This window comes from Anomalospiza imberbis, chromosome 12 (genome assembly GCF_031753505.1).
Source record: "Anomalospiza imberbis isolate Cuckoo-Finch-1a 21T00152 chromosome 12, ASM3175350v1, whole genome shotgun sequence".
Taxonomy (NCBI): domain Eukaryota; kingdom Metazoa; phylum Chordata; class Aves; order Passeriformes; family Viduidae; genus Anomalospiza; species Anomalospiza imberbis.
Genome location: NC_089692.1, coordinates 14230258 through 14252700, shown reverse-complemented (window position 1 = coordinate 14252700; position 22443 = coordinate 14230258). Strand labels below are relative to the sequence as shown.

At 53.7% G+C, this 22443-nt stretch overlaps 3 protein-coding genes across 4 annotated transcripts in view; 2 read left to right on the top strand and 1 right to left on the bottom strand.

Annotated features, from left to right (window-relative positions):
- Positions 1 to 394: 394 nt before the first annotated feature.
- EXOC3L1 (exocyst complex component 3 like 1) lies at positions 395 to 9554 on the bottom strand. Its single transcript, XM_068202955.1, has 13 exons — positions 8949 to 9554; positions 7824 to 7984; positions 6630 to 6849; positions 5681 to 6341; positions 5377 to 5494; positions 5078 to 5203; positions 4860 to 4960; positions 4340 to 4450; positions 4095 to 4224; positions 3001 to 3123; positions 2550 to 2705; positions 2093 to 2217; positions 395 to 1650 (listed from the first exon to the last, which is right to left on the bottom strand). The coding sequence occupies exons 1-13, from the start codon at positions 8989 to 8991 to the stop codon at positions 1464 to 1466; spliced, it is 2262 nt and encodes a 753-aa protein (XP_068059056.1). The 5' UTR covers positions 8992 to 9554; the 3' UTR covers positions 395 to 1463.
- Positions 9555 to 9729: 175 nt separating this feature from the next.
- On the top strand, positions 9730 to 22396 carry E2F4 (E2F transcription factor 4). Of its 2 annotated transcripts, XM_068202973.1 has the most exons (10): positions 9730 to 10235; positions 12063 to 12172; positions 12646 to 12809; positions 13304 to 13345; positions 15997 to 16058; positions 16198 to 16483; positions 16881 to 17045; positions 18155 to 18202; positions 19739 to 19783; positions 20106 to 22396. In XM_068202973.1, exons 1-10 carry the CDS (start codon positions 9882 to 9884, stop codon positions 20219 to 20221), a joined length of 1392 nt encoding a protein of 463 aa, XP_068059074.1. In that variant the 5' UTR covers positions 9730 to 9881; the 3' UTR covers positions 20222 to 22396. The 2 variants fall into 2 exon arrangements, with proteins under 2 accessions (XP_068059074.1, XP_068059075.1); XM_068202974.1 differs by lacking the exon at positions 18155 to 18202.
- The window catches only part of LOC137481309 (C-signal-like), a 57248-nt gene continuing 56454 nt past the window's right edge, over positions 21650 to 22443 (top strand). The window contains exon 1 of the mRNA XM_068202985.1: positions 21650 to 21662. The gene's annotated coding sequence lies outside the window, so the exon portion shown is untranslated. The remainder of the gene's footprint in view (positions 21663 to 22443) is intronic.

The following is a 22443-nucleotide window of genomic DNA, read 5'->3' as shown; positions in this document are numbered from 1 at the left end:
AGTCCCGTAGCCAGCTGGGGCAGGTGGGGAGAGCAGATACCTTCCCAGGCAGCTGGGAGCTGTGGCCAGCTGTGCAAGCACACCCTGAGCCCCAGGGAGGACAGTGTGCACCTCCCCAGACTGAGGTTGAGCCCTTTACTGAGCATCCCCCTAGCACTGCAGCCGCCTGACCCAGGGCAGGGGAGCACTTGGCCCTCTCTGTCCTGGACAACAGGGTATGTAGTGTCTGCATCATCCCCTGTGTCCTGGGTGATCTCCTGGGCTGGCACAGGGTGCAGGGAGCCAGGTCTGGGGTGATGCTGAACATGGGGATGGATCCCTCCCTCTCTGTGCCACCCACGTACCCTGATCCCTGCCCCAACCCTCCAGGGAGCAGAGCCTGGACACTGGAGAACGAGTTCAGAGCTTAGGCCTTTATTTCCAGCAGTGGTACCATGCAAGGACAGTGGGATGTGGCCCATCCCAGGGTGGGAAGCATGGCAGGTCTCCCAGGGTGCTGCAGGGGCTAGGCACAAGGCTGTAGGCAGAGACACAGATTGCTCCTGATCTTCATATGGCACCTGGGAGGAGATGCCAAGGCCTGGGCAGCAGCAGAGGATGGAGGGAGAGCCAGTGCTCAGGGTGGTGCTGCCCATCATGGAGGAACCTTGGAGCAGGACAACACACCAGGCACAACCGTGCTCTCCATGCAGCTTGAGAGCCTCCAACTCCAGTCTTCCTCCTGGCAAATGAGCCAGAGCCAGGAGTCTGGCAGGTCAGCAGGAACTCAGAGCTGTCCCTTTGTGCCATCAGCAGGGATAGGGCTGATGGCACTGTCCAGGCTGAGGAGACCACCTTGTGTTCTTCTCAGCATCTGTGAGCCATGATGAGCTGGCTCAGCTGCTCCCCACCAGCCATGCAGGGCCCAGCCTGGTGGAGCAGCAGCACCCAACCCCAGGGCTGAGCCCAGAGGACCTCCCATGGCTGAAACCCTCCTGCCAGCCTGGTCCCAGCAAGGCTCCAGTCCGCCTCAGAGTTGGAATGGTAACAGCCTCCATGGCTGGGACACACTGGCTCAGGGGGCTGTCTGGAGACTTGGGGAAACTCAAACGTCTCTGCAGCCCCATGGAGATGTGAATTTGTCCCAGCTGCAGATTCCTGTCCATTCTGCAAGTCTTCTTTCTCCTGCAGGCAATGGGCCTGAGCTTGAGCAGCCCTCAGCCACTGTCCCAGCAGGCCACCAAAATAGCTACAGGCTGGATTTCCCCCAGTCCAGGTATCCCAGGACTGGTGCTTGCAGGGGACAGTCTTCTCATGGGGCAAGACCAGAGGAGAATGGCCTTTATCCAGACCGTCCCCAACACAGGACAAGGTGCTGTGTGTAGGGGATGCCACATGTCACCTCCATTCTCACCACGCACAGCCACAGAGCTGCCCTGCATGGCCCCTGCCTGGGACCAGCGGGGCACCAGTGCCAGGCAGGGTCAGGCACACTTGCCCTTGCGAAGGCAGAAGGGCAGCTCCTGCACAGGGACCAGGATGGTGCTGAAGATGGGCCGGTAGCCCTCGGGCAGAACCTGGGGGTGCTGAGCCATCATTTCCAGCACCACGTGCCGCACTTCCTTGGAGACGTCCCCACGGATATCCAGCAAGGTGGAGATGTGCTCATCGCTGGGGAGAGAGTCAGGGGTGAGCCCGAGCACTGCTCGTGTCCTGCAAACCTCCCCCATCCAGAGAAGCCAAGCCAGGGCCAGGGGAAAACTGGTACTTTGCACCAGGCCAAGCAGCATTTTCTTGAAAACAGTCCCCCCAAACCTTCTGAATTTGGTTTTGACATTTCCAATTTGGTGTTTTGTTACTTTTCACAGTTTGTTTGGCCACCAAATACAGATGTGCAAAGGCCACACCAGAACTGCTGTTTTCTGTACACCATTGCCCTTGGGACTTTTCAAGAACCCCTCAAATCTGGAGCATGGGAAAAGGAAAGCTCAGGGAGAAGGGGGTAAAGGCTCAGGTTTCTGCCTGCTCTTCTCTGTCACCTCAGAGGGTGCAGCCCATAACTGGCTCTCCTGGGCAGGCTCACACCTATCCCCTCCTGCAGGGAGTACCTTACCTGACATCGGGGTACTTGGTGATGAAGCCCAGCACCTCCAGGCTGAGTAGTGCTGGGTCTTTGAGGTAGATCAGCTCCCTCAGGGCAAAAACAGCCTCCAGGCTCTGCTGGCCCTGGCCCAGGCCCTGGGAGGGAAAGCAGCCAGGTGTGAGACCGAGAGGATGTCACTGCAGTGGCTGGGGAGACAGCTGCATCCTCAGTGCCCACGTGGGCACCTGAGCCCCTGCAGCTGGTGTCTTCCCACTCAGCATGTCCCACCCATCAGGGGCTGCTGGGCAGGGTGATGGTCCCCAGAGTCCTTAATCCAGCCAGTTCCTCCCATATTGGCCTCACAACCACCCAAGTGTAACAGCCCCATTTGCTCATGGGCTGTGGGCTGGAGGGGGCAGGAGGGTGAGGCAATGCTCCCTTTCCGTGGCACAGCCCTGGCTCCCCACCGCATCCAGGCTCCTCTCACCAGGCCACAGAAGAGCTCCCGGAGCTGCGTGGCGTCCTGCAGCAGGCGGTGGCACAGCTGGCCCCGCTCCTCCCGGCTCTTGCACACCATCTTCCTCTGCAGGAGTGCCCGCAGGTACTGGTTCGCCACCAGGAGCTCGCTCTCCGCCAGCAGGAGCTGGGCAGGGGACAGCTGTTAGCGCTGGCATTGCCTGGGTGTCCAGGCAGCTCCCCAAGGAAAGGCAGAGGCAAAAAGGGCTGATACAACACCAAGCTATGGGAACAATCTCCTGGGAAGCCCCCTGACCGAAGGGACAGAGAAAACAGCTGGATTTGGGGGAAGCCCTGAACATCTCCGTGTGGCGGTGCTCTCAGAGGACACAGACTCTCCAGCATTCCCAGCATCCTGCACCCCAGCACGGCGCCCGCTGCCCAGCCGCCCTGTCCCGCCAGCAGCCGCTCGAAGGAGGTACCGTGAACACGGGTTTCCTGACGCGGGAGAAGTCCTTTGCATATTTGTCAATCACTTCACACATGCTGCCGACGAGCTGGGACCCGGAGAGCCACTTGCGGGAAGGCAGCTGCAGATAGAGGGGCTGAAGGGAGCAGAAGAGCAGTGTCTGTGCCCTGCATCATTGCAGAGCTGCCAGCTCAGGGCAGCACAACACCCACAGCTGCTGCCTGGCACCACGGCCACTTTGCCTTGCAAAGCCCCCGAGCCCCTGCTGCCAGCCAAAACTCAATGTAAAATCAGCAGAGTGGTTCAGGTTAGGAAATTATGGAATCGCTGGGGCTGTCCCTCCCTGACACCCCGAGAGCCTCATTTTGGGGCTTTATCTGGGTCATGATGTGCACCTGAGGTGTGGGCAGCGAGCTGCTCCTCACACACCTGCTTTTGGCCTGTCCTACCTATTTTTAATTTCCCCTCCTCCCCACTTCCCTTGTGTAGACATAATGTGTTTTTTTGATTTCCTACTCCCGTCCTGCTGTCCTTGCCTGTCTTCCTGCTTGCAGGCACACACTCCTTCTGTCTCTGCTAGGGCCACTGCTGCCTGCAAGCTCTTCACCTTTTGGCTCTTCCTTTGTTTTCATGGCATTCAAGCCCTAAATAGTAATGTCGTTAATTATTCCAGGTTTTTGGTCCAGACTCCAGGAAAGCTAAATTTGACTACACTAGCAGGAAACTACTCGGGCAGTTGCACATGGATTTGTATCCTCCACACAGACTTTGCTGCTTTCCAGCTGGTTTTCTGCCATGGAAGAGCCAGAAGGAGCGTGAGGCAGCTGGTGGGGGGGAGGCTAAGGCTTCTGGTCTCTGTCCGTTAGTGATTTGGGGGTCAGGAGCCATCTGCCCCAGCGATACGGGGTGGTGCTCTTGGCGACAGACATCGGGTGGTTTATCAAGGTCTGGGGGACGGGCTGGCAGAGATGTCTGCAGGGCGATAGCAGGGTACAGAGTACATAGCAGGGACCCTGGGCAGGAATAAACTCGAGTTGCAGAAGGGCTGTTATTGCTGGGTTCAGCTTTGTTGCAGCCCTGTCGGCCTCAGGTGCTGGACCAACATACCTGCAGGTCCAGGAGCAGTTCCTCCAGCAGCAGCTGGGTGGCTTTCTTCTGCATCCTGTCTAGAGCAGCCTGCAGGGATCCAGGGACTTCTCTGCAGGCAGTGTCAGGGTGCAGGGAGGAAACAGAATTGCTAGGAGAGATAAGAGAGGGTACAGGTAGCCTGGGAAGCATAGTGGGAACACTGGCCCCAGGGAGGATGGGGGTGGGTGTTGATACAGGAGCTACCAGGTGCTGGTGCAGGTTACCTGAGAGCCAGGTTGTTGTTGAGCACGGCCAGCAGGTGGGAGATGTAGTACTTGGGAACGGCCCGGTCCTGCTGGTGCTCCTTCCCACACTGCGCCAGGGCTTCCCGCAGGCTGCAACACAGCGAGGCAGCCGTGACGGGCAGGCAGAGCCCCGGGCGTCCCACCACGGGGACCTGGCCCTAGGATGCTCTTGGGGACACATGGACCTCCCACAACCCTCCCAGATCACTTGGCTCCTTTCAGATCCTGCCACCAGGTTGGAGAGTGACAGGTCGTTGGGCAGGGTGGGACAGTGGGACCCATTCTGGATCCCCTGACAAGCATTTGGGGCAGCAGGCCCTGAGAGCTGATGCCCCCAAAGGCTGAGACAGCAGCCCCATGGGCAGACAGGCTGCTGAGCCTTCTGTGACCTGGATGAGCACTGGGTGCCCCACAGCGGATCTCCACCACCAGCCTGTGATGCTCAGCCATGGCCCCAGGGTCTGTGAGGGTGGAGAGGGGTGCGAGTGGCTCCACTGACCGGCCCAGGAATGCCTCAAGTTCCTCCAAGGCCATGTTGTAGATCTTCTGCTGCAGAGAGCTGGTGATCAAGGAAGCCACCTGGATGTTCTCATTCAGCATCTGCAGCGGAAGAGGAAAGTGGAGGTGATTCAGGGAGAGCCTGCAGGCCATGGACTCCTTTCTGGGAGGTCTCAGCATGGCCAAGTCCCATCTGTACCCATGTTCTTGGGGTCTCACCTGCATGACAATGGCAGGCAAGGCTGACTGGAAGAGGCCCTGATGGTCTGTCTCAGGTTCCTCTTCCCTGAACCATTCCTTGAACTCCACCTCCAGGGTCCTCTGCATCCACTCGAACACACTAGCCTGCAGGATGGACACCCACCATAGGCAGCCCAAGAAGCCACGTCCAGACTCCCTTGAGACCCAACATAGCACAGCAAGTCCTGGGCCTCATCCCAGGCTCATGGTCTGCAGCTGCTGTCAGTGCAGATCCTGGGCTCAGTGGGAGTCACTGGGTCTCTGTCCCGTTCACTCACCTTGACTTTCATCACATATCTCCTCTCTGTCTGATCCACAAGCTCAGAGGACATCAAGGGATCCAGAGCAGAGACATCCACTTCTGGGAGGAGGTCAGGGTGACCCATCATCTCTGGGCTGAAGGGCAGAGGTGGGGCAGGGCTGGGAAGGCCTGTTTTCCAGGAGTTCCCACCTGTCCCTCTGCCCTCCTGGTCATCATCCCATGGCAGCTAGAGACACTCTCCACCACTCATCCATGAGCTGGTGAACAACCCAGCTCTCCACAACATCCCCCGCTTGGTTGGTGCCAGGGTTGGTGCTGACCTGTGGTACACATGAAGCGCCCACTCAAGGAGAAGGAAGAGTCCCTGTTTGTCCAGGTCCTCCCGCAGGATCTCCTGGAGGTGGCTGGTGAGGGCCTGGTGGTAGGTGGCAGTGCAGATGCTGAGGATGTTGTAGTGAGCTGGGACACACTGGACCATCAGGTCCTTCACCACACGCAGCTCAGACACGATGTCCTTCTGCAGCGCTGCCAGGTGCTTGGCCAGCCCTGGCCCCTCAGCATCCATGCGGGGAGCATGGAAACGGGCTCCTGTGATGGTGTCCTGGAGGACCTGGTAGAACTTCTGCCTCCAGCCCTTTGGGCGGCCAGGGGGCAGGAAGGTGGCCTCCAAGAGCAGAGTATCATCTATTTTCTCCTCCCGCTCGATGATCCTCACAGCAGTGACAAAGAGAACGGGGTCCTCGCGCACCAGCCGCAGGCTGCTACCCACAATGTCCCACAGCTGCTTGGCCAGGCTCTCGTTGAGGTCCTGCAGGCCACTGAAGTAGGACAGCACAGTTGCCTGGGCACTGGAGAGCCCGCGGAGGTGCAGCTGGGAGAGGATGTCATCCCGGAGTTGCTCCACCATCATAAGCTCCACATGGGCCTCCAAGAGATGCTGCCCATGAAGCAGCTGCAGGATATGGGAAAAAACCTCGTGGACTGTGGGAGAGGGAGGAGAGATACCAGCACTGAGTGTGGAGATGAAGGTTTGCACCAGGGACATAGATGCAGGTTATCAAGGAGATGGTGAGGGGAAAGATCTGGGGCTCTGGGAACACCATTGGGTCAGGCCCTGGGGAAGCAGGGATATCTCCATTCACCCAGCTGGCAAAGCCTGAGTGACTTGCTCAGGCTTTACCACCAGCCCTGCAGAGAGCCTGTGGTTGGACTGAGGTTTCCCCCAGTGCTTTTCAGCCCAAATTGACCAGGATTGGGCCAGTGCCTTACCCGAGAAGATCTGGGGCAGCACCTGGACCACTGAGGCCAGCTGTACATGCTCCTCCATCAGCTTCCTCATCTGCTGGAGGCCCTGGAAGTGGTCTGCGCTGTCGAGCAGGGCCCACCGTGCAGCCCCCAGGTCCTGGCACACGCCCTGCACCTCCTGGGCCGCCGACCGCAGCTGCTCCAGCCCTGCACTTACCCCCTCCAGGTAGGACTGGACAGTTGACTGGGGAGCAGAAAAGGATGGAGGGCAGTGGAGCAGCTCCAGAAAGCATGAGGACTCCACACCATTTGCCCCAACCCTGCATGATCTGTGTTGCAGGCACTCTCCCAGCCCCACAAGGCCCAGGGTAAACAGTAATCAGATGTCTCTTTCAGTTTTAAAATATTACTTTTTTTCTGCAAAAGAGCAGTGGGTCACAGGGGCCCCTATGTGCCTCCAAGGCATGAAGGACCTCAGTGGCCATATAAACCCTCCTCCCAAATGGAATGCCATCGTTTCCAGCCCTGCAGTGGCACTGGCACATCTCTGTGCCCTGTCTGCTCATTTAACTCCCTGCTCCTGATGCCAAGAATCACCAGAAGCAAGTTGCTTTCACTGAGGCCTCCTAGACAATTCATCCAGAGTCAGGATAGGAGAAACAATCTCTAAAATTTTCAGGAGAAAGTTGTGGTGCTCAGACTGATTCAGTCCTGAGGGTATTAATTCCTTGGGTCATGCAAAAGGGGATGTGGGTGAGGAGGCAGGTGTGCAGGGGGATTGGGACAGCCCTTAAAAATGTGGAGAGATGGAGTTTTCCCTGTGGAGACCCACAGGCAGGGACAGGTTGGAGCTCTGTGCCTCCTCCCAGCTGTGGGGCAGGGCAGCCTTTGGGGCTGGGATGGGGCAGTGATGGGGTGCGCCGAGTCCTGCACATGGAATGTGCTGAGCCCCCTTGATGTTTTATTTTGAAGGATTGTCAGAGACACAGAGGACTCCTTTTAACACTTCAGACACTGCCTGGGGGTAAGGCAGAGGGTGCAGGGGGTCTTCTTCTTCTCCCCCCAGCAATTACACTTCACCCACCAAACGCCAACCAAAGGAGAAGATTTTGTCAAAGAGGACATACAGAGGATTCGTGGCAGAGGGGACCCTGGCTGGGATCGCTGCCTGAGGAGGGGGTGTGGCTGCAAGCGTCCATGGGATGGGCAAACACACACCTTCAGCCGGGACTGGATGGAGTTGTTCCTCTGCGTCTCTCGTCTCCGGTAATGCCCGAGCCCCTCCAGTTTCTCGGGGCGGTAAAACACCCCTGAAGCCCATTTCAGAGCAGCTCCTCTCGCCAGCTTCTCAGCCTTCTCCGCTTCCGGCCACTCCTCGTCTGGGGATGAAGCCAGGGGTCAGTGAGCACAACCGAGTGGGGCAGGAAGGGCCCCTGAGGCCAGAGGCAGGAAGCTCGCCGCCAGTGGACTTCCAAGCACACACGGACGTGGGAAGCTGGGCGGTGTGGCACCAAGAGGGTCCTTCCACAAGGGCCCCCCAAGATGCCACCACCACGGCCCGGGGTTGTCATAGTGGCTGTGGCAGCAAGAAGCAAAGCTGTCCTGGGGTGCTGTGACTCAGCCTGCCAGCTCAGATTGTCCCCAGGCCCAGTGCACACCCCGGCTGCTCCCCCAGACACAATGCAGAGTTGTCTGAGGGGGTCTGATGCCACTTGGGAAGCTGTCAGCAGGGTTGAGACTTCAGCAGTGAGTCAGCAGGAGGAATGGGGATACAGCAGCTCTCGCAGGAAGGAGAGCCAAGCTAAGGTGAGGATTGGAGACTCCTGGTCTCCCCAAAGCACCCACGCAGCTGTGTCCCCCTTGACACAGGGTCTGAAGCCATGCCAAAGAGCTCCGGGCCACAGTGGAGGACTGAGAACCAGCACAGTTATCACACACCATTCCCAGTCCCCAGTGCCTGGTTTCATCATTCCCCCACCCCATCCCATCCCCAGCCACTCCCTGCAGCCCCGCGGGGCTGTCACCCAGCGCCAAGCCAGGCTCCTGCTCTGCTGAGAGCCGCTGGCAGCCTTGGGATCAGGGGACTGGGAGGAGGACAGCAGCTCTGAGGATAAGATGAGCGCTGAGCAGTACTGCCCCGGCGCAGGTAACACCATCAGGAAGCACAGCCAGGCTGCCACCCCGCAAGGACACAAGGCACCAGCCCCGACACAGGGAAAAGGTCCAGGAGGGTGGAGGGGGTGGTGAGGCAAAGGGCAGGGGAATCCCCAAAATGTGCTGCAAGCAGCAGCATCCCTTCCCTGCCCAGCTCGCCGGCTCCCCGGAGAGCATCATCCCCGTTACCTCTGGGGCTGGCGGCGCGCTCGTCCTCCGCAGACATGCCCATGGTGTCCAGGCTGTGCGGAGCTGCGGGGCCAGGGCAGGGCTGCGGAGGAAGCCGGCTGCCGTTTCCTCAGCCGGAGCAGCCGCGCTCCTCAGGGCCTCATTGTGTTCCCGCAGCCGCGCTCAGGACGTCAGGAACGGGGGGCGGAGGGGAGGGGGGACACGGGAAGGCACCGCGACAGCCGGAGGTCTGGGGAATAGAAGTCACGGAATCAAAGGATCATTTAGGTCGGAAAAGCCCTCTAAAATCATCGAGTACCAACCATTAACTGCCAAGCCCACCACTAAGCCATGTTCCTAAGTGATACATCAACACGCCTTTTTAACATGTCCAGGGATGGTGACTTCACCACTGCCCCAGGCAACATTTTCCAATGCCTGACCATCCTCTTAATGAAGAAAATTCCCCTAATATCCAATCTAACCCTCTCCTGACTCAACTTGAGGCCATTTCCTCTTGTCCTGGAGATCACACCCTGTCTACCGTCACCGGCAACCCTTTTCTCCGGACACTCAGCCCTGTCCGTGCCCGCAGCGCTTCCCGCTCGCACCCACCCTGGCTCGGGGAGGACAGCGGGGTGTCAGACCCCAGCCCATCCACAGTGCGAGTTCACTCGAGGGTGGGTCCACCATGAAGGGGTGTGCTGTGCCAGCCTGACCCGGAGGCGAGAACGTGGGGATGCGCCCTCCACGGCTGCAGATGGACCTGGAGATGTGTCCCTGCCACAAGCTGCCTTCCCCGGGCACAGGCTGGAGGATTCTCCCGGCACTGGGTGTGCTGGAGCAGCAAACCGCCCCTGTCACCCGGGCGGTGAGAGCTGGGTACATGGCTGAGGTTTGGCTTCGGCACCACAGGGCGGGAGTTTGACTTTGGCACCGCAGAACGGCGAGGGGATGGACGCACCCCTGGCTTTAGCCGGGGGACCCCAAACCGACGGGGCTGACGGAACACCGGGAGCACAGCGGAACAGCTCCGGACCCCCGGGAGGCGGTGGGGGGGAGTCCCCCGTCCCCGCCCCGTCGCCGTCCCCGCCCCGGAGGTTCCCGGGGAGCCCCGCGGCCCGGAAGCGGATGCGCGGCCCCGGAGCCGGCGGCGGGCAGATGGCGGAGTGCGGGGCGCAGCCCCCCGGGGGTGGCAGCGGGGCTGCGGGCGCGCCCAGCCGGCACGAGAAGAGCCTGGGGCTGCTGACCACCAAGTTCGTGTCGCTGCTGCAGGAGGCCAAGGACGGCGTGCTCGACCTCAAGCTGGTGCGGGGGCAGCCGGCGGGGGGCGAGGGCTCCGCCGCCCCGGGGGTGGGCTCGGAGGGAGCGGCCGCCGGGAGAGCGGGGCTCCGGCGGGACCGGTCCTCCGGCGGCTGGAGCAGGTTTGGAGGGGGAGAACGGGGACATGGCAGCGCCCGGTGCAGCAGGTGGTTTAGATTGGATTCCAGGAAAAATTTCTTCACGGCAAGAGTGCTGAGGCACTGGTGGAATGGGCTGCTCAGGGCAGCGGTGGAGTCACTGTCCCTGCTCAAAAGGTTTGTGGATTTGGTGCTTAGGAACATGGTTCAGTGGTGGGGTCTAGGGGCTGGGATCGATGATCATGGAGGGCTTTTCCAGCCGTACTGATCCTCTGTTTCTAGGTGCTCGGAAAGCGGGGTTCTTGGGGGTGCGGCAGAGCTGCCGGCCGTACACTGAGGGCTCTGCACTGGCCGGTCTCACACCCTCACCTGCTCCTCCTTCCCAGCCCTTCTCCCCACGCCATCGGGTTGTCCCGGGCACTCTTCTTTCGCCAGGACTTTGCCATACGTTGCAGGTGTTTGTGTGCTTCAGTTGCAGATCCGTTTGACCACCTTGTTCTGTTCTGTGTTCTTACCCTGTACTTGATCACTGTCACCAAAGCCTCAGACATCTACAGAAACACATGCCTATAGAAACTGTCCGTACAGCACTTAACCCTCCTGGCACGCACCAGGATGGGGAGTGTGGTCAGAGTCACCTGCCAGAGGTTGTTCCCCATGCCTTTAGGCAGTGGAGAAGTGCTGTGTGAAATCATGTTGCTTCTGCATTTTAAGATCTTCACCTAGAGGAAGTAACACTGTCAATGTATAGTACTTAATCTCTGGCCTTTCCTGTAGGGGAAGTTCCTTTGCTGTGGTTTATATAAGCATCTCTTATGTGGGCATGTGTGTGAGACAGACGAGTGCCAGAAAGCCCTAGTAATGCAGGGCTGAAGGAGTTTCCTGGCTCCATGCCTGGGCCAAATTGTTTTCTCATTGGATTTGACAATATTTTTCTTCTTCAAATGTCCATTAAGGGAGTTGGTGTTAGTCAGTGTGATTTATGTAGTTGTGTGGTGTAGGATCTCCGAAGTCCTGGCCTGTCACTGGTAGGTGACAGAGACATGGTTCCTGTGCTGCCCTGCTGTGTCTACACTGCCACTGACATTGTTGGTCCTGGCTGTGCACACATTAACTCTTGCTGGTGCCAGGTTGCCGTGTGGTAGTGGAGACAGTGCCATTCCTCAAATCCTGAAACCGGAGGGGAAGAGGGTTATGTGAGCAAGGCAGGGAAGCCCCAGGCGTGCTCATGGTTACTCTCCACTTGGAGTCATGTCATTCAAACAGAGGACTCTCTTGAAAAGATATTGATTCTTTGTCAAGTGGCATCAGATCAGCTTTAGAAAAGACCTTGTGAATGTTGATTTCACTGAAGTATTGCACAGACAGCTCTCAGCATTCCCCTTCCCATCTCCATCTCTACCCTGAGGGAGCACTAAATTTTTAGGCTGCTGAACTACTATGTTCTAGCACCGCTTTTCTACTGGAGAATGGTGATTTTTGGATCCACTGCGAGCAGGAGTGCTGGAATTTGGTTTGTTTTTAATGGGGAGGCTGTGGGGTAAGAAAAAAAGAAGAATGAGTGACTTCTTCTCATGGTCATATGAGATCAAGAACACGGCTGTGTAACTTGAAACACTGGAACAGGAGAGGTATGAAATGGGGAGCGAAGTACTTGGCCAGGAGTTAATCTTCTAGGCAGGAAGGAGCTAAACATGACTGAGAGTTTGGAATTAAGTGTCTTAACCTTTTTCAGGCTGCAGATACCTTGGCTGTGCGACAGAAGCGACGGATCTACGATATCACGAATGTCCTGGAAGGCATCGGGTTGATTGAGAAGAAGTCCAAGAACAGTATCCAGTGGAAGTGAGTGGTAGAGATGGTCTAAATCGTTCACAGGTCCCTCCTAGTGCAGGTTTAAGTGACAGTGGGATTAAAATGCTGTGTGCAGAGGGAGGTTCCTCAGTGGTCCTCTTGCCTCCCCCAGCTGGGCTGTGCTGATGGCACAGTGAGGAAAGCTGAAGTACGTATGGTGTCTCTCTTACAGCAAAGGTGTTATTTTGGTGCAAACTAAGTATTTGCACTGTCTTGGTCTAGAAAAGATACCTGTCATGGCACTGGAGGTGGGGAGGAGTCCTGCTAGACTGTCAGAAGTAGAAAAGTGTACCAAACATTGCTATGGTGGGAAGTGGGGATCTAGAGTGGGTACAGACACAGCTTCCCAGGCAATCTGACATTGATGTTTGACACAGGTGGGAATAAGAGGCTGGCAGAGAGGTTGGGGTTGGTCTGGGTGCCTCCAGAGGCTAATACATCTCACCCATTTTTGCTTTACCCAGGGGGGTGGGTCCTGGCTGCAACACACGTGAAATAGCTCACAAACTGATTGAGCTGAAGGCAGACATTGAGGACTTGGAGCAGCGGGAACAGGAGCTGGAGCAGCAGAAGATGTGGGTTCAGCAGAGCATCAAAAATGTTACAGAAGACATGCAGAACAGTCGATATCCTTTGTGTGAACTGGTGGCTCTGTCTCCATGTTCACTAGCTGGGCTGGGAAGCAGAGACCTGAGGGCTTGGTGGGTGCTGACCTGTTGCTGCTGGAGAACCTGCACTGAAAGGGTCAAAAGGCAGCACCTTGGTTTGAAATTAGGGTAATTGTCCAGCCTGGAGACCTGCTTTTCTCTGCATCCAGCTTCTCCTCTGGCTTTTGGAAGTAAAAAACATAGTAATGTTTACCACAGTGAGAAAAGTGCTTCTTTCTGAGTCACAGGTGCCACTTTCCAGAGTGCAGAGCAGCTCTTGTGGCTTAACTATCTCAGGATGTCAGCTCTGATGGGCATGGAGCTTGCAGACCTCACCTGCAGACCACTTCAGAGTGTGGCATGGAGAGCCTTCTGGGAATGATGTTCCTTGTGCTCAGGAAGGAAACACCAGGTGCCCCTTGAGCTCTCTGTCTGTGCAGGAAGCTGCAGCTTTTCTCCTTAACCTTGGGAACATTAGCATATGTGACACATGAAGATATCTGCAAGTGCTTCACAGGTGAGGAAGTGCTCATTTTCAATGAGGTGCTCCATTGTAAAGATGTGAGGCTGCAGGCCTGTCAGTCTGTCCCAGCTGCTCTCCTTTCTCCAACAGCATCAAGCGAAATGTAATGTCAGCTCTGATGCTGTCCTGGGTTTGTGCACCACTGAGTTGTAGCTTTCTCGTCTCCATTAGAGGGGACAGGCCATATCTTTTACTTGTGCTTAAAGGAATAGAGAGGTGCTGCTCCTAAGGAAGTCTTCTTGCTGGTTTTCACTGTGTGGGGGTATGTGTGTTATGTTAGAAGCCCTTAATTTTAAGGCTTGGGTGGACAATGTTCTAATGACAGGAAGCAAATTTTATTTCACAGTAGAAACCATGGTGTAAGCAGGGAAATAGTATTAAAGGTGGTCCATCAGCTACATCATTTCCCCTGCCAACAAGTATGCAGGAAGGGGACAGTAGAGGACAGAAGGGAATGCACCACTTGCTCTGCCCTCACTCCATTCCTAAAGTTGGGGGGGCCTGTATCAAAAGTCCTGTGTTCTGCCTCTGGGCAAAAGTGAAGAAAACCCACAGGAGTCTTTGTTTCTTCTGCTGCCAGTTCTGATGACAGATGTAAGACCAGATTAATGCCTGGTGGCCAGCAGGCAGTGAGGCAGCCTCAGTACACAAACTGCTCTTCCCAGCTGTAGTGGAGTCACAGTTCCTTTCTGCTTCAGTGGGTGCCTGACCTCTCCTGACATGGCAACCTTCTTCTGCTTGGTTGCTGCAGAGATTGAAGCTGTTTATCCTGGCTGCCTCCAGCCATGCATAATCTCACCTGTGTCTGGCTCTCCTCATCTCCTCCAAGCACTTCTCTCACCCTGCACTTCATCAGCTCCAATGTTTGCTGTCGCTGCCTTTGTGCTTTCCTTGTTCACCAAGTTCCTGCTGGTGTAACGGCTGCATCACCACCCCCTTGGCTTTACTGTTTCTTCTGGTTGAAGCTGCACTTTTGGGGGCAGGGATTGTGTTTTCAGTTTGACAGTGCTGGGGGCCAGATCACTCGTAACAGTCTGGAAGAGTTTACTGGAGACCAGCAGACAGCTCATTGCTTGGCTGGTTGAGTGTTTTGCATTTCATTGCACCTGGTTTTTGTAAACCACTTTGTGTTTGAGGTCAGACCTCACCAAAACATGCAGAGATTAGATCTTACTGAGGGTAGGTGTCAATTCCCTCTAGAATGGAGGCTTTCATCCATGGTTTTCCATTGCCTGTCCAGTTTTCCTGTATGAATGTGCCTTATATGGGTCTTTTTCCTCTCCTGAACACCCGAGTCTTACAGAGGTTCTTTGGTGGACCTCTTGTGTTCTCAAACTCTGGTGCAGGCTGATTTTCAGCTGTTGGTTTTTCTAACTGACTGCTATTGAACTTGCTTGCTCCAAGATTTCCACTCTTGGACTCTTGTCAAATAGAGATCAATTTAAAAAAGAAAGAAGTAAGTATATGTCAGTTTTTAGTGACTGGGAAACCTAATTTCTGCATCTGTTGCTGTGATGCATTTTGCACTTGCAGATTCAAAAAGGAAGTGGAAACTTACTGGGTGCTGTTTTGTACAAGTATTTGGGACATATTTATCAAAGGAGATACAAACCTAGCACCTGTCTTTGAAACTAACAGGTCTTACAGCTTGAGATAGTGTCTTTGAGCTTTATAATGCATTTAAAATGTTTTTCACATTTTTCTTAAGTGTAGGTTTGTTAAACAAGTCCCATCCAATTGACAAATCCCATGTTGTTTTTAATCCCTTTACCTTTTGCTGATCTGACTTTTGATTGCCAGCCTGAAGTTAAGGGATGTGCTTTTCTGCTGTCCACTCTCATCACTCTGGGGATCTTCTGTGTTAATTACCACGTGAAGCTTAATCAGAATACTGGGGAATTGTGAATATTAACCACACTAAAGCTTAAACATTCAAAGTGAAAGCTGCAAGCTGCTTGATCTAAATATGTCAGATATTCACAGCTCTGGTATTTCTCTGTTCATGTTTCTCTAAACCCAGATTTGGGCTGGGAGCTGCTTGCCTGTGACTGTTGCGTTATTAGGGTGCAGGTCTTAAGGAGCTGCAGAACTTGGAAAGGAAGGATGCTGTCAGCCTGGCTTCCAGCCCCACATGAGCTGGGCTCTGTGGAGGATCCAGTCCAACTAAGACAGCTCTGGCCAGTAGAGACTGGGGAGTGTTGTTTCGGGTGTTGGGACACCAGCCTGAGGTTGGCAGCCTGGCTCTGAGCCTGGTTCAACCCAATCTCTCTGCTGGCAGTGCAGCTCTTTTGTTTCTAATTCATATCTAAAAGCTTGTGACAGCAGAATGAAGGATACTTCCCTTAGGATTCAGGTGTTCTTAAGAATTAATTTAAGCCAGTTCTTGCGAGGACAAGAGAAATTAATCTTGATAAGGACACTGCTAAAAAACTTCAGGATTGCATTGGGAGAAGCTTTGCAGGTTCTTTGTGCCCTGGGCCGTTGGCACATTAGGAACTGTATGATGTGCTTGGGGTGTAGATGTCTTCCTTCCATGGAGGATTGCCAGGAGAGGGGGGGGGCGTTGAGGAGGGGCTCTTCATCAGTGCTTAATTAACATCACAACAGCTTGTGCCCAGGAGTCCTGACTGCTTCTGTTTTCACAGGAGACACCCTCCTCGTGATCCGAGCCCCATCTGGCACACGTCTGGAGGTTCCTGTCCCTGAGGTGAGTGAGAAATTAATGGGCAGAGTGCAGGGGCTCTGTGTGTGTTCGTGTACATGTATGTTTTGCCTGTGGAAAATTGATATGCTATTTGAAAATGGTTTTTAATGTAAGTTTGTGTTTTGCTTTTGATTTTTTTCAGGGCTTAAATGGGCAGAAGAAATACCAGATCCACCTGAAGAGCACAAGTGGTCCTATTGATGTTCTCCTAGTAAACAAAGATACTTGGAGCTCTCCTCCTGTTGTACTCCCTGTCCCTCCCCCTGAAGACCTCATTCAGTGCCAGGCAGCTGCACCCTCGAAACTGCAAATCCCACCACTTGCCCACTTCCAGGAGGCCTCCGTTCCCAGCAGCACCCAGCCCTCCACACCAACACCCACCAGCACTCAGGACCATGGGCCTCCCACACAGAAAAACACAGGCACAGGTGAGAGGCAGCTACAGGAGGCAGAAACGGGCTGGTGGCTGGTAGAGCAGGGTACATTCCTGGGCCCTGGATGTGCAGTGTTGAGAGCTCCTGGCAAAGGGGCATCGCTGCCTTTGCTGCTGCCCTTCCTTTGGCTGTGGTTAGTGGGACTGGCCACTCAGGGAGATCAGGCGCTTGGCTTCAGCGGGTAGTGCCAACTTGTAGGAGCACCTGTAGGGGAGAAGCTGGTCATGCAGGTTCATTGATCAGCAGGAAATATGTCCAAATATGGACCTGGAGAAAAGCAGGAAAGCTTCTCCCTGCCTGGCAAGCACTGCCAGCAAGGGCTGAGTGTGCTGCAGCTGCCTTTGGGCTGGTGGGAGATGACATTCCTGGGTGTGTCTGTGGCTGTTCCCAGAGTGCGATGTCCCGGCAGCAGAGTCCAAGGGCAGTGGTGACTTTGAAGGCCAGCCAGCAGCGTTGGACACGCAGCTGCTGCAGTCCTCAGCCTCGCTGGACAGCAGCTCTGTCCTGCCCAGCACCTCTACCTCCTTTGAGCCCATCAAGCCCGACCCCACAGGAGGTGAGTATGCTGCTTGTTTCACGTGTTAGTCCAAAATCCTGCTGCTGGGAGTGAGGGAAAGGCTGCTGGGCCTGGAGGAAGGAGCTGAACTCCATTCTGCCTTTGCTGTCAGCCAGAGCCTGTGAAGGATGAGTAGGCATTGCCCTGTGAGGCCGCCAGGAAACATGGTGACAAGGTGACTGTGTCTTGTCTAGTGTCCTGCTGCTGTGACATCAGTACTAGAAAATCTGCAAGGGACATCCTCATGACACACGTCTCTGCTGTTGCATGTAGGATTATTCCCTTTCAACCCTTTTTGTAGAGTAAGGTCCTGTTTTTGAGACTGCATGAAGCTACAGAATTTTCAGCCACCACTGAGAGCACCTTTGTAACTTGGGGAGTTTTCTATGTTAGGAGAGCTCTTGTCTCCCTTTTCCTCCTTTGCTCAGGAATACTTCATCTGTCTTTAGTGATCTTGTGTTCTTAGTGACCCTGCAGTATATATTTGGGGAGCTCCTTGATGTGCTTTAAAAAAGGAACCCTGGAGCTTTATGCCAGGAAATGGCAGGCTGGCCCAAGGAGCGAAAAGCATCCTCTAGGTAAGCCACACCACACTCCTGGAATGGTTTGAAGCCCAACTTCCCTGCAGAAGCACTCGAGGTTGGGTTATGGTTAGAAGAAGAAATCTTATTCAAATGCAGCTCACTCAGTGCTTTTTTTCACCCCTGCTGCTGGCATGTCTCAGAGAAGCATGAGCTGTGGAGTCATCTCGGTTGTGGCATTAGGCCTTGGATGTGCATATATCTTATCACTGTGCCTCTCCAAAGGCATGTCCTCATCCTACACAAGGTAATCAAGGCAGTGTACTGGGTGAGGTTTACAGACACAGCTGCTGACTGTGATAACATGTTCATGTCCCAGGGCTCCTACAACTTTATTTTAAAGTAGTGGTGCTCAAGTGTTTTGTTACTTGTCATTGCAGCAGAAATATCTGACACGGAGTGTGGGAACAGAATTTCTGGATTATTTGGGTGTGTAAGGAGCACAGTAGGTTTGTGGGTGATTCTGCTGTAAAGCGTTTCAGACTCTACATGTAATGATCCAAAGCATCTGGTTTGTTGTATTTGCAGTACTGGAACTTCCCAAAGAGCTGTCAGAGATGTTTGATCCAATGAGAGGTACGTTCATTCCCTGACCACAGGTTTTTTTTTCTGTGCCCATCTATCCACAGAAAAGGGACAATTTGTTTGATTTGCTCCCTTTTGGATTATTTTGTGGATGTGGTTTTGTAAGGTGCTTGTGGTCATTGGTGGCTGCTGGCCCTCTACTAAAGACTAGTTAGACATTCTGAAAATTCCTGGTTTCTGTATGACTTTTTCTGTCTCCGTGTTTCCAGCAACCTCTGTTAGATTTTGCCTGCAGCGCAGCAGCAAGGGCTTTCCTGTCCCCATGCCGACGCTAATCCATGCTCAGCATTTCCATGCTCCTCCTTCAGCTTGTCAGCAGTATGGAAAAGAAAAATCCCTGCTAAGTTTTGTTTCAGCTTTAGCTGCCTAAGGCTAATCCAAGCAAATAATCTGAGGAGATAGTGTTCTCTCTTCAAAATACTTCTCAGTGGTGGTGGTGGAGGAGCTGGTAATTTTGGAGCAGAAGGGGAGGGAGATGCTGTTACTTGTGTTTGGAATTCTGACTCTGCCCAAGGAATATTTGTGGGTTGTTGCCTAATGGTGAGACAGACTCTGGGTTAAAAGCAGAAAAGGTGAAGGAATTTGGTCTGACATAAACCTAAACTGGGAAACTTTATCAGTACATTTATTTCTCTTCACTGCCGGCCAAATACTTTGTAGCTCCACAGCCAGGAAGGGCCAAGTACACCCAAGCACTTCAGTGGTGGTCACAAGAGATGTACAACAGCTGTCCCTAGTTCCATGCTCTAGCAGATGCTTTGTGAAGGTGCTGCCTTTGGATAAAAATCCCCACAGACCCAAACACAGACACATGTGAGTCTCCAATCTGTGTGCTCTTAGCCCTGGGCTCCACAGTCAGCCTGGAGAACATCCTTCCTCCTTGCCCAGCACCTCTGCTGCAGATAGTGGATGAAGTCTTGATGATGTCTAAGTACATCTGAAGAGTAAGTTTGAGTTCACAATGTGAGATATAAACTGCTGCAAAGCGCCAGCCATGTAGGAGATGTAACTTACCCAAAGTAACTCTACTGTGTCACTATGTGGATTGTAAAGGAGATGTTTACTGTCTACAGTAAAGTATTTGGTTTTAAGGAGTATTCTTCCCAGTTTGGAGGGGGAATATAAAAAATCCAGGAGCAAAGGACAAAAGAGTCAACAGCTACAGAGGCAACACTCAGGACTGGAAGAGAGCAGCACTGCAGAGCTCAGAGGAACGGTCCTTGCAGCACACTCCATGCAGCCTCTCATCCTCTGTGTGATCCCAGTAATGTTGCCCTGGCACGGGCAGCTGCTTTAAGGCTGTGCAATCTAAGCCACAGAAGCTGGAGTTCTGTCATAGTGTTTTGTGCTGGAATTACTTTTACTACATGGTTTTATCTCTTTTAAGCACAAGCTTCCTTTCACTGCCTGCTGCACATGCTGTGCCTTAGCCAGAGAAGGGATAACAAGGGTGGGGAAAGTGGGGAACTACTCAGGAGCAGACCAGGAGAGCGGAGTGTTTTGCTACCATGCTTGTCTCTTCCCCAGAATGTGTGAACTCTGAGCTGCTGGAAGAGCTGATGTCATCTGAAGGTGAGTCTCAGAGTCTTCTGTTCATGGTGTGGCCTTCCCAGGAGGAAGACTATGCTGTGTGACTTTACCCAGCTGGCAGCCTTGTGACTGCAGACTCGCCCTCATCTTTTCTGGGCTCTGGACACAGACTCAGTTCTTGCTGTCCTGCCAGTTCCTGAGAGAGGTGTGAGAGCCAAGAGTCTCCTCAGTTCTGTGAGGCTGACTGAAGCAACCTCAAAGACTGTTCCTGTGAGGTGGCTGCGCTGCTCAGTGCTATTGGCAGCTCACAGCTGGGGTGGGAGTGCTGAGCTTTGTAACCAACCCTGGGCTTCTCTTTCCCCAGTGTTTGCTCCCTTGCTCCGCCTTTCCCCTCCACCTGGCGATCACGACTACATCTATAACCTGGATGAGAGTGAAGGTGTTTGTGACCTCTTTGATGTGCCTGTCCTCAACCTCTGACTTCTCAGTGCGGCTGTGAGCCCTGCAAACAAGGACTGTTTTGTAACTCTTTGGAAAGTGTCTGTTTTTGGATTCCTTTTGTGCTAGAGCTCGATGGCCGAGTAATGCAGAGATGCTCTCAAATGGACTCAGAACCAAGAGATGTGGACTTGCAGGCTGGGAGCCTCCCCGTAGTTTGCTTCTTCCTCTGGTGCACGTGCAAGACGCACGTGCAGCTTTCCCCCCGCATCTCTCCACTGGATCCTGGGCCTCACTTCAAAGGGTCTGTGTTTTGAGTGTTCCCAGTTCACCTGCAGAATTTGCCCACGTGCCTCTCTGAGCTTCCTCCAGTCTGCATGCCTTGGTTTTTCCTGCACTCCCAGAGGCACTTTGCACCTCCTAAGTACCAGCTGCTACAAGGAGCTCCAATACCATGGTCAGTTCACAAGCCCGGAGGTTGTTTGTTAGATTTCTTTGTGTTAGTGCTTCAGATTGGGGTAGTTTTATTTCTGAAAGGCATCAAGAGGAAAAAAAAAAAAGGCACCAAAGTGTCTATTTCTTTCAGTGACTTCAGACCAAGCTAGTATGTTTTACAAAAAGCACTTTTTTTAGCCAGCTGTGCCTCCTAGTGGGATTCAGGAGCTGAGTGCTCCTTGTAGGACCCAGGAGCACCGAGCCTTTCCCTGTTGGTGCATCAGCAGGAATGTTGGGTCTGCTTTCACCAGCCTTCTGATGTACAACCCCAGGGGCTCCAGCTCCTTGTCCAGCAGCTGTGCTGTTTCTACAGGGCTAAAGCAGAGGTGCCAGTATGGTTTTATTTTTAATTTTTGGTTTTGCCTGACTGAAGAGATGTTTCAAAGGATAAGACTGCTTCAGCTGGTGCCTGTAAGGTACTCCAGGGACATCAGAGCCTGCTCATATTTGCAAATAGCTGGGTTTTTCCAGTCATTGCACTTGAACTTGCAACTGTCTGAAAGGTGACCAAGCAGTTACAATTCAGTAGTATTTTGCTGTGACAGGTTATGTAGGTGTTGTCAAAATAGTGAGCTTTTTTTACCCCTTTTTCTCTCAGGATCAGGTTTTCTGTATATTTGAATTTGCTCCCTTAGTGCCCATACCCACACTCCCAATTCCTGATCCTGTGGCAGGTCTTCACCTACTGCGATGTTTTCTCTGCATTATTTTTCCGCAAGATTTTCTTCATTGTTTTGTAATGAAAGGTCTGCTGTTGGCTTATTTAGGATCATCAGCTGGTACCAGGCTGGGACCTTGTGCAGTTTATTTGGAGTAAAAATGTCCTGATGGAATTTGTATTGTATTTTGCAAGCCCCAACTTTGGGTTTTGGTCAGATCCTGTGAGTGTCTTTAGTTTTGCACATCTTCCTGCCACCACAGTGGAAGCAGCTGTCCTGCCTTTCCTGCTCTGCAAACTGCTGAACAGAGAGCCAGGCCGGGCCAGGCCATGGCTGACTACTGCAGACAGGGAGCTTCCAGCCATCCACTTAAACACCTGATGTTTAATTTCTCTGCGTAGCTGCTCACTGCCTGTGACCCACACAACCAGCTACAGCACCAGTACTAAGGGATGTAAAGTATGAAGAGCCTGCAGAGGTGAGAAGAGCATGTGCTTGGGACCTGTGTCCCTGGAGCGGCTCCTCAGGCCCTCTCATCCTGCGTGGGACTCCTCCACAAGGACTGTTCATTTCTGCAGTAACAAAGCACTGGCAGCCTCTTTGGGGAAAGCATGAAGAACTCGGGAGGAGCAATGGGACACTAGTTTGGCAGCAGGCAGCTGCTGCTGGCAAGACAGCTGAGGTGTGAGACCTCTCTGAGGGGTGAACTTCCAGCCTGTGTGCTGCCAGTCCCTGAGCCTTGCCCCCTCCACATGGGAGCTGACCGGAATCCCTTGGTCCTGCCTGTTAACAAGGCTCCGTGGCTTTGGTGCAGCTCGAGCTCTTCATGTACTGCCTGGCTCTTGCCCTCCTTCCCAGTGTTCATGTCCACCACCAGTTAGACCTCTCGAAAAGGATACCTAGAGAAAAATTTACAGTTGCAAATGAACTTTTGATTCATATATAAAGATTATTTTTATACTTTTTTTTTTTTTTTTTTGCAAGGAAAGAAAATTGCCTGTCATATTTGTACAGAGTGTTCTCTGACGTGAATAAACAAAAACTTTCCAGAGTTTCTCACCTTTGCCGCAGCCTGTGCCTCCTCTCTGCCCTAGCCCGGGGGATGGGGTT